The sequence below is a fragment of the Fusarium vanettenii genome (genome assembly GCF_000151355.1).
Source record: "Fusarium vanettenii 77-13-4 chromosome 7 genomic scaffold NECHAsca_9_chr7_10_0, whole genome shotgun sequence".
NCBI classification, from domain to species: Eukaryota; Fungi; Ascomycota; class Sordariomycetes; order Hypocreales; family Nectriaceae; genus Fusarium; species Fusarium vanettenii.
This window is the reverse complement of record NW_003315875.1, coordinates 1,190,080-1,201,262: the sequence shown is the minus strand read 5'-3', so window position 1 is coordinate 1,201,262 and position 11,183 is coordinate 1,190,080. Positions and strand designations below refer to the sequence as shown.

The 11,183-nt window shown below is 51.8% G+C and overlaps 2 protein-coding genes across 2 annotated transcripts; both read right to left on the bottom strand.

The window, feature by feature from the left end:
- Window positions 1–462: 462 nt before the first annotated feature.
- NECHADRAFT_82936 (uncharacterized protein) lies at window positions 463–2,933 on the bottom strand (the record flags this gene model as incomplete). The annotated part of the gene is made up of 4 exons (XM_003049216.1): window positions 463–1,101; window positions 1,146–1,667; window positions 1,874–2,075; window positions 2,338–2,933. 4 exons carry the CDS (start codon window positions 2,931–2,933, stop codon window positions 463–465), a joined length of 1,959 nt encoding a protein of 652 aa, XP_003049262.1.
- A 2,126-nt stretch (window positions 2,934–5,059) lies between these two features.
- On the bottom strand, window positions 5,060–7,816 carry NECHADRAFT_44940 (uncharacterized protein; the record flags this gene model as incomplete). The annotated part of the gene is made up of 3 exons (XM_003049215.1): window positions 5,060–6,840; window positions 6,891–7,102; window positions 7,542–7,816. 3 exons carry the CDS (start codon window positions 7,814–7,816, stop codon window positions 5,060–5,062), a joined length of 2,268 nt encoding a protein of 755 aa, XP_003049261.1.
- Between the last annotated feature and the right edge of the window lie 3,367 nt (window positions 7,817–11,183).

The following is an 11,183-nucleotide window of genomic DNA, read 5'->3' as shown; positions in this document are numbered from 1 at the left end:
CCGTGCGGGAGTGGGGTCGCGCTTCGGAGCACGGACGGAGGGCCGTCCAGCACTCCAGCTGGGAGGCGTCGGCCTCATATCCGCGTCGGCCTCAAGGCATCCTCGATAGCTTCCAAGAAAGACTACAGGCTGAAGAATGAAGCGTTGTTCCAAGGGGATGACATCACGGTTTAGATCAGTCACGTGGGACCCTTCGCCATCCACCAACTTCAAGTTCATCAGGTTGAAAGCCAAAGCGTACAGTCGTGAGATCGTTACTTATTTACCTCCATAGGTACATGGGTATTCCACAACGCCGAAAATGTCAAACCCTCAATCAGTCCATGCCATTTGCTTCGCAACACTCCCTTCATGTGTCCTCCATATCCTCCATGTGAACCAATCGTACAAATCCATTCCAAACCATCCAGGTAGACACAGTACATTCCACGTCAGTCAGCCACCAGATCCATCATACTCGCTTCAAGAAGACTCGGACGATTCTTCGGAAAGTCGGGGTTCCATGTAGGTGATAAACGTCTGAGAGATCTTGACCAGGTCGGTAATGTCAAAGTTGCATTGGGGTCCACCGGCAACGAGGCGAGTCATGGCGTCCCACCATTCCATGCCTCCGACGTGCTTCTCGTGCTGGGTCTTGAGGCTGTCCAGCTTAGTCTTCGCGGCATCGATGTGAAGCTGAGCGTCTCTAACGCCAAGCAAGTCGCGTTCCGCCTCTGCGAGTTCCTCTCGGTTCTTCTTGATGCTTTCGTTCAGGCCTCTCTGGCGGGCCATGAGGTCTTCCTCAGAGGCAGTGAGACCGATCATGGAGATGCTTCCCAGCTTTGCCTTGAGCTTGTGAAACTTCTGCTGAGCTTCGTACAGTTCAACCTGGTCGTCAAGCTGCTCCGACAGGTCTCTCTTGAGCATGGAGATGCGTGTCATGAGAGCCGCAGGAGAACGGACTTGGGACTTCATGTAGATGAGGTCGGCGCCGAGCTGGCGGTGCTGTGCCTGCATGGCAGATGACTCCTTGGCGAGAAGCTCTTGGTGCTTTCGCAAGGCGTCGGTGACGGCTTGAGCACTCTGGAGAAGGGCAGCGCTCTGCTGCTGTTGGTCCTGCATCTGTCAGATTGAATTCACCTTGGAAGTGAGAGGAGATGGCATACCTGAGGGACTTCGAGAGTAGATGGAGGAGATTGGTTGAGACCTTCTTCCACGGAAAGGCGTGCGGGGGTCTGCTGAGACGCGGAGGAAGTGGAGGAAGCGGTGCGTCGTCGCAAGTTCTTTGGTGCCACACTCATGGTGGACTTGCGGACCTTGGGGAGAGATACGCGCGACACAGTCGAAGGGGTAGCAACCGATAGATTCGCGTTCAACTGCTCGGGAGAAGAGCTGGAGGATCGTGGGCTGACCTTGACTCGAATACGGGTCGATCTCTTGGCGGTGCTGGTGCCGGGCAGGCTGCCAGAGGTGTCGCTCGTGCTTGTGTCAGTGTTGACTCCGTCAAGGGACTGATCCGCGATGGCTGCAGTCTGCTTCTCTCGGCCTGTCTCCTTCTTATCGATCTCAAAAGCGCCCTCGAGGCTCTTGATCGTGCGGCGGCGCTGATGGCGCCTCGTCATATCGTAAGAAACTCGCCCTGAGGCTCGCATGCTGCGGCGAGGTTCAACAACAGGGGCCATGATGAGCTATTCGATGCGGCGGAGATGAAATGTGATGATGCGGGAAGCAGAGAGATGATTGTGTGATGATTCTCGAATGAAGAAATCGAAGTTGCTCGAGGAAAAAGAAGAGATGAATCTCGCAGAGTCGAGGCGGGTGAGAGGTGCTGCGCCAGTGCAAGCTTGGCCGAGTTGCACTGTGGAGCCTCAGGCAAACAAACGCCAGTGCAAACCGTCGAGACGCGTTTCTGCACGAGGTCAACAAACGTGAACCGTTTTGTGCCTCGAGAATAAGGCGTTATCAGCCATCTGATAAGCGTTTCGTCGTCAACCTCAATGTTTGTTGCGGCGGTTGAGGCCCACCACGACCCAGAGTCATCGGGATTCTCAATAACGGCGTTCTTTACAATAGGTCGTGCATGACGCAAATTTAATCTGTTTATCGTTAGCACTACTCCAGTATCTGATGTCTCTCTGGCCTAAATGAAGGCATCATCGAGCGGACAGTCAGATTGGTGCAGAGTCTCAGCCATGAGGCTACCAGGGTGGGAAAATGATACGAAGAGTAAATCCCGGTGTTACCGGTGATAGATATTAATTGGTTCGGTCGAGGAAAATAAAATAAAAACTAAAAGAATGTGTCAATCTAGTGTTCTCATCGCACCCTTACTCCATAGTCTCCCATCGCGTTGCCTACACAGGAATTCGAATCACTGGCGAGCCCTTCTTCTCGAATGACCAAGGTTCTCGCGCCTTGAGATACTTCTCGCCATGCTTCCATCCTTCTCCACACATCTCGGGCTTCGTAAGCACTTCCGCAACGGTTTCCTTGGTCTGACGAAACTGTTGCTTGTAGAATGCACTGATCTCGTTGCCGTTGACAACCACATCCATTAACAGCAAAGCTTCGGCGCCGGAGATGCACTTTTCCATGTATGCTGAAGGGTCTTGGTGGCACTTATCTTCCAGATCGTCAAGCGTTCTTTCAAATGACTCAGAATTCTCCTTATCCTCAAACAGAGCGTCAAGAGAGAGCGGGTTTGAACGGAACGAGGCGTCAATGTTCCCGAGCTGCGAGTACATACCACAGATAATGTCTCGCGGCTCCAATTCCGTATCATCCGTTCTCACAAAGTACTTGCGCAAGTTCTTAACCATCCAATCGTTCTCCGAGTCCATCTTCTGCTGATAACCGGCAGTTCCGTTCGAGACGACATACGGCAGGTCGGCGGAGACACTCACAGCGAAAGCCCCGAAGGAGAGGAGAACAGAGAGGAAAGTGAAGCGATGCATGATGTAGAGTAAGTACTCGTAGTGAAGAACAGGTGGTATGAGGGGGTTGCTGATGTTGAGAATTGAAAACCGATCTGGCTTGATAGGATGAGTGCGATGAAGTATGGAAGGAGTTGATAATCGAGCGAGAACAGTCGACTATATACTCATCAGATTCCTATGATTTCTCACTATGAGAAGTTCTCGTCTATCACTGTTCGCGTCTCATGTCCTTTGTTATTTGTTGTTGTGGCTTTAATTGTTCAGCCGAGAATAAAGGTGCGGTGCTCTTGGCATCGATTTTGTCACTTGTCAGTTAAGCATTCTTTGTCACCTACAACACTTATTCTGCCGAAACCATCTTCCTCTTTGATACGTGTTTGAGGCGGTGTTCAATCCCTAACATAAGAACTCTCATCTAGGGATAGGTAGATGTAGATAATCCAGTAGAGAAAGTAAAATTAGTACACCCACGACCACTACCTCCACGTGCGCTCATTGTTTGAGCTCTAACCGAACAATAACGCACAATCAGCTTCAACTATAGACCCATTGAACATTCCCATAGACCTTTTTGGTGCACCGTAACGTGAGGAGAGTGGACATCCATCACAGCGTATCCGTGATGTTGTAGGCTGGGATGGTCGTGAGCCAGGGGTTGAATAATATCCGACCAGCCAGAGCCAGTATGGTCATATCCCCTCTAGAATATGCTTGATCCGAGTGCTAAGATAAAGGCCAATAGAATTTGTTTTGTATTCCGCCAACCGTACCCGTTTTTCTCATTGGTTTACTATCCCGCTGGTTCAGAGATCGTTGGTTTTATGCGACATGTCCTGCCATCGAACTTTGACATTAGATACAAACGGCTTCACATCAACGGCGGTTAGAGTTAGGAAAGGCCATTGAATAATTCCACTTGAGGATCTATTATATTTCTGGACCGTTTGTTTGCCATTGTATTGACGTCTTATCCAACGCCATTCATTCGTTTACAAATCCACCCCGTTTTACAATCAGATCTCGCTTCACAATCTGAGATCGTTCACTGATATTGTCCAATGTTGAATAAACCAATAGACTCTGCTCAAACGTGGGCTTGGCTCAACTATATCTAGATTTCTAACACTTCAAGTCTTTCCTTCTTCACTTCTTCCAATCATCTTCTCCTACTCCGACCCGAAGTACAACTTCGACAGAGCCTTCCTTGCAACTTCAGCAAAGCAAAACATCGCACTATACCACATACTGAGAGACATTCGGTACCTTCTACTGGCCTCTCACTCACGATGGCCCCCACAGATGGCAACCCTGGACAATCAAAGTCAAAGAACCACACCGACGAGAGTCAGAGACCAATGCGCTCCGGCCCACCTCCCCAAGGACATCCGACTCAGTGGTCTGCACCTCGTCTTGGCCCTCAGCTCCTGGCAGTTCTGCAGGAGCAGGTGCCGTCAAACGACAACTTTGTAATCGCTACAAGATGCTCCACTTTGGACGGTTCCGGGCTCCTCTTCCACGGCGATGGCGTGAACATGCTCGTGCCCTTCACGATGCTTGATGAGCAGAATCAACTTCGTTTCGGTCACACTGACAAGTATGAAAGTCTGGACTGGCTGGCAGTAGCCAACATACAGAAACCCAAAGCAGGCTTTAACAATCCCACCATCACAAACAGCACCAGCTGTGAGCCTCAGCCACCTGTTCCTTCGAACCCGTCTCGACCTCAGCCTGTCACTCCGCTGGTCCCCCGCTGGGGCCGCACATCTGGGCGGGATGCTGCACGTGGCAACACAACTGCCAACGGCGAGGGTTCGTCTGAAGACAAGCGTGTTGGTCGATCTTGCGGTCCGCGTTGATCTTGAAGGCGCTCAGTCAACGTCGTCGGGTTTCTCATTACAGTGGAGTACTACGGGAGAGCGCTCTGAATATTGGAGAATGGGAAAAGTGAGGGATTTCGGTATGCGCAAATGCTTCAGGCAGTTGACAAGTAAATGGGAATATGTACTTGTCGCTGGTGAACGGGATCAAATGGCCACAAAAGCTATAGAGAGATCAGTTCAGCTTGCAGAGTGACTATGAAATTACAAAGACTTCTCGAAGTAAAAGGCTGGATGGCAATATACACCACAGAGCTGCCAAGTAATCTATTCGTACAATCTCTTCTGATCCAGCGGACCAGCATACTTTTCGTCATCCCCCATCATCGGAATAGACCTTACCGCAACATAGCCCGTGGCGCCCTGAGGACGCACATCAGCGAGCTGTAGTCGTAGGTGCTTGAGCTGTCTCGCCCTATCGGGACCGTCGAGGTACGATCCACCTGGCGGCACAGGCACATTGGGATTGTCTCGTGTCAGGGTGCTCGCGTATCCCAGCACGTCTGGACCCCGGATGAAGGCCTGCAGCGCAAGACCGCAGATGGCGAGGACCATAAGGATCAAGGTTGTGAGCAGCAACAGGCCAATCCAGAGGCGGTTCGCGATATACAAGTCCTTGGTCACCTTGACTGTGCCTGTTGTGGAATTCATAAATGGAGACAGATTAGAATGCTCAACCGAGACGGTATTGATGCTGGGGTCGGTTTGGAATGAGACGTTGGTGTGACCATTGGGATTCAAGGTTGAGTCCCAATACGTGTTGAAGGCCGTCGTGAACCGCCTCGAAAAGGCATTCTCGAACTTGGACGTATCGACCTTGGTCCAGTTCCTAGCCGGCTGTCCTGAGTACGGGAACGTCTCGTCGATGAAGTAGTTCTCAATTGGCGAAGCGAGGCCGAGGGCCAGGCTACCAGTCGAGTTGGCCCATAGCGAGAAGGCGTTGGACAGCTTCATCGCCTTCTGGAGCATGAGGTCGGGAAACCGGTTACCCGGCCTCTGCTTGTTCTTGAGCCGCCGCTGTCGGTGTGCCTCGCAGCTCGTCCCACTGCACTGCATATCCGTCTCGAGCGTGACGCTCTCCATACTACAGTCTATTACGATCAACTGCGTTGTCATCCACGGCATGAAGTCCGCCCAGCGGGACATGTACCGCATGGACAGTGGCGGCGGGTTCTCGAGGCTCATCCAGTCATTCCACTTGGCCGGAAGCGAAACGTTGACGATAAAGGGTACGTCGTCAACCGCCAGGGGATATCGAGTTGAGTTTACATCGGCATGCCACATTTCGAGGACAGCAGTCTCGTTGTCCCTCGGCTTCACCCGTAGGTCAATCGAGTGCGTGTGTTTGCAGTCAAAGTCGAGGTATGACGTCTCGACAGTGAAGGTGTAGTCGGCGTGGCCACTCGGGAGGTCCAGCCCGTGCATCTTGATGCCCAGGAGGGATGCGTAGTAGTTACCACCCGTGCGGAGGGCATCGCTGTCGATGTTGTGCGTCTGGCCGTCGAGGTCTCGTGGCCATTGGGGAATCTTGGGCAGGCCCCAGAGGTCTCTCGGCGAGCGCTTCTGCTCGAGAGATGACATGAGGCTCGACGAGTACAGCGCCTCCACGCTCGACATGCTGGTTACGGCCGAGTCCCAGAGAAGGAAGTTGGACTTCTGATAGGCAGGGTCGGCGTAGTAGATGACGGCATCCGCAGAGGCGCTGCTGTTTCCAAAGGACAGAAGTCTCGAGGCGCTCTGGCCACCAAGGGGAGACATTGCCCATGTCAGTATGATAGCCATGCCGATGAGGACCTTGGTCCGGACAAAGCAGAGCCGCTCAAAGGCTGCGGCAAAGCTCTGGCTGCCGAATATCTGCTCGAGGACTGCGAGGCCGATGCCGTCTGGTCTTTCTAGGCACCAACGAGCGAGATTCTTATAGAACCTGCCAGCGACCGCGGCAAAGATGATGGGGTATACGGTGGGGCTAAGACGCGTCCATTCCATAGCTCTTTGGCCAAAGTCCGATTTGGGTTGGCGGTCCAGACTCATGGCAATGACGGCGAGAACTGGAGAGATGAGCATCGGCGGGAGCTGCCAGGAAGATGGAAAGGCTTACCTATGAAAATAACTGGAATGAGGGTAAGAAAGGTATCTCCTAACCAACCCGAAACCTTGTTGGCATTCCAGGAGTGTAGGCGCTTTGGACCATCGCCCCAGCTTCCAGAGGCTGTGAGAGCCACTGCAGAACCATGTTGTGGTGGAAGGCCACTCTGCAGCGACACTTCAGACACGACAGGTATATACGGCTTGTCGGATTTCTGTGCCTGGCTAATGGGGCTCATAGGAAAGGATTGGCTACTCTTGGCCTTTGGCTTTGACAGCCTGCTGATGTTAGAGCTGAGATGCCTTACTCTTGCTGTGACAGACATACCAGTACTTCCAGGCCACACCCAGGAGGAGAACAACGGCGGCCAGGGCACCGAACGAGGCTCCAGCTACAGCCGCATACCCAACAAGACCATCATTTGTCTCCTCGACCCTAATGTTGCCGTTCTCAGTGGGGAGATTATTCGGTTCCGTGAGCGATAGGTTGTACGTTTTGTCATAGGCGTTAACAAGATATCGGTACTCGTTGTCCCGCAGCACAGCTATCTGGAGATCCTTGTTTGCACACTGGGGCGGCTTCTCGAACTTGGTGAAGCAGGGATCCGTCTTGCAGCAGCCAAAGAAGGACACGCCTTTGTTCGAGCACGCGTACCTGTTCAACCAGCCCTGCTCGCCGTAGCACGTCACGGGGAACTTGTACAGCTTCTCAGTCGTCGACTCGCCCGGGATGTCAGCCGTAGCCGCAGCCAGACGGGTCGCGTTATAGCCTGCCGGTCGGTGGTCCTTGGTCGGGCAGATGCCTGAGCCGTCCGCACACGGGTCGCTAGTGCAGCAACCCATGAACTCGACCCAGCTACCGGCACAGATGTAGTATTTGCCGCCATTGGGGCAGTTGAGGCCGAAGAAATCAATCACCTCAGTAAAGTTAGTCGTCATATTGGAAGAGGTGACTGCGGCGCAGCCGGGCCAGCACAGTAAGGATTCAAACGAATGTGCAGAAAGAGGCAAAAAGCCACGAGATGGAGGAATCTTGACAGAAAAAAAGTGTGGGTGAGTGAGTCCCTTAAAACAAAGTTGGAAGGGGGAGCCGTTGGGACTAACAGGGCTGACAGCCATGGCTTGGCTGACACGACCCGGGCCTGTTATTGGTCTGGGCTGGGTAATCTTATTTCAGCTTCTGGCTCTTTTCTCGTTAATACTCAAGGGTTCTACCCTCTATCGGATGTTAATGTCGACATTGAGTGGACATGATGCAGCCCAAGGGGGAAAGGAGTCATCCTTTGACTGCCGAACTAAGCTCGGGTTCTGCGAGCCGCCGCAAAATTTGGGGCGGGAGGATGCGAATTCCTTCTGATTTGCTAGGTCGCACCCAAAAGACCTTCTGATTTGCTGGCTCGCACTGAACATCCTTGGCTGACTATGGGTCGTTTCAGATACAAGCCAGGTCCAGCCCTACGACTGGACGCTTAGTGCGATGTTACAGGGGTATATCCCATGAGTCCGAGGCAGTCACTACATGGGGCATAAGTCAACATTCATTTATGTTGATATATGACCGCACATTAAGCTACACCAATCGATGAAGTGCTCATTGTTACGATTTCACTGGGATCACTCCTTTAATGGACCTTGTGACTGAAGGCAGTCAGCCAAGTACGCTGGTCTTTGAGGTTTTAACGGTAACTTAAAGTCTCATGTAGCCAAATTTAGCGCAACGACTTACACCGTATCAGGGCTGTAACGACTATATGACATCTTAAGGACGATCTTCTGGCTCAGTTCCCATCAGGGGCCGGGCTGCAACTATAATAAGAAACAGATTATGAACACATCTTAACATCATGACCCGATGTTAACACAGACATCCTAAGGACAACTCTTAGATTAACGTTGATTTTCTTCCTAATACCTGCAGCTATCAGTAGGCTCCATAGGCTCTACCTTGAGGAATTGCGTTGATGATTATCTTATCTAGCTTAACGAGGAGCCGGCCTCTCCCTCGCGAGGACGTTCATGCGCTTCATCCGAGTAGCTATGACTCGGGGTGGGTGCATGAACTAATACATGCTGGGAACCAATCAATAAATTAACAAGATTAATACGTCTTAGACACATTTTCCTCTCCCATTTCACTTCTCAACATTGCGTCTCTTTGTTGGGAGTTGCGCAATTGGGCTATCTTCTAGCCGGCCCAAATTGCCAGGCAATATGGGTTTCAACTTAGTTTATCAAGCCGATGACTATTAGCCCAACGGTCAGCAAAACTCTTAACTCTTCTCAACTCTTGCAGCAATAGCCTGCGTTTCGACCGCATCTTCCAGCTTGTCGTCAGCACCCTGCTACGCTACCGTAGCGGGAGCTAACACAAAGGACACCGACTCGCGTGCGTTCCTAACTATCCTAAACATCTCATCAACCTCCTCGATACGGAGTCCGTTGGTCTCATAGATGAAGAAGTAGGTGAATTCAACGCTCGTCTCCGAGACCAGCGTTGCCCGGCTCGGAGTTAACGAGGTACGGCGTGCGTAACCTAGAGCCTGGTTCAGGAGCCAGGCGGCTACGACCGACTATGCGAGACCTTAGGAGCGCACCTCGAGGCAGAAGAGTTGCTGGAAATAACACAGGCACTTATTCCCCACATGGAGGCGAAGTTGAAGATGAAGACACAGACGTATGCCACCAGAGCCTGCTGACCCGCCGAGCTATGGGCAGCGCAACAATAAGCTGGCACACGCCTATGCCGGCGGCTCCAATGAGCATAATTTAGCATCTCCCCAGTCTCTTTACAGCCCGGAGACCATTAAGGGTCGGCACGGTGTTGTTGCAGTTGGTGATCATCGAGACGATGAAGGGGCTCTAGCCTAACCCTAACTCGAAACCCTATCTCTCTAGATTATACACTACACGTCTGAGTTCTGGAAAAATGATGCACCGTAATAGAAGATGAAACTCGCTCCCGTCAGCTGCTGGAAGGCTTGTAAAGCGCAGCTGATGAGTACCCTGATAACACGCGAGCCAGGACGTAGTGACGCTGGACTCGTACTCGTAATTATCCCTAAACCAACGGAGCTCCGTCTCGAGGTCGGTATTCTCGGCCGAAAGACAGCGAAGACGACTGAAAGACACCATGACATCATCCACGTTGCCTCGCTTGACCAGGTAGCGAAGCATCTCAAGGAAAAACAAGGCACTAGTGAAGAGAATTATGAACCATATGAATTGTATAGCAATAGGGATCCGACAAGGGCCACTGTCATCGGCACGCCTGGAAGCATTGTTGATGACAGAAGCAAGCAGGAGCGCGATTGTGATGGAAAGTTGATAGGTACCAACAATGGCTTCATGAAGCCATTTAAGAGCCGTCTCGGACTGATACAAAGGAACTGGCGGGTATCACCGTTAACTATGCGTCATGCAATCAGGTTAACAAAACGTAGGGGTAAAAGTTGTAACTTACTGACGGTTGCAAACTATACCAACACCATCGCCAGCCGAGCAGCGGCCTACAGTAAAATTCCCACCCTATCAGCTAGGGTACAGCCGTCAAAGCGAGGGCCAAAGAATGTGCCAACAGAGAGAATGAAAACGGTGATTGAGCTCTGACCAGAGCCCACGTCGAGTTCTCCGTCACCAGGGCTGCGGTAGCGGGTAGAAATACCGCATAGCAGAGATGCCGCTGATGGTTGCAGTTTCATCGCCATAAAGGACATCGCCGAATGCCATAAGGACACCCAGAAGAACCGGGAACCAGACGACCACAGGCTCGCTGCCTCGAGGGCGGTGACTCCCGATCTTTTTGAGCATGGTGTGTCTGGTAGCTGCTCAGACTTCGAAAAAAAAAAATAGAACAGAATGATGTGTGCTTAAAGATGGCAAGACATACAGGAGTGCGAATTGAGACTCTTTGAGACAGAGCCGCATGGCTCTCGCGTGCCTTTATACGTCTTGCCCGCGGCCTAATCTCCATGGTAACCCGGATTCGATGGGATGGCTCGACTCAGGTCTCATGTGTCCACGCGGACATGTCGGAACAACTGATCTGGGCGGCTTCCGTGACATATTCATATCTGGCTTAAAGGGGATAAAAATATTCTTTTATGTACGACGTAGATTTTAGTCTTCGCCGGCATAATATATCGGGTCTCGTCGTCCAGAAGCTGTCCCGCTGATAGGCTGAAAGCCCCTGCGTCAGAGCATAACGTTCCCGCCATTAACAAAGCATCGAATATCTCGCCGCTCTCGCTTTCCCGTTGCCTCAGACTCATCCACCAGCAGTATGATGCCCTGGCCAGACATTCCAACT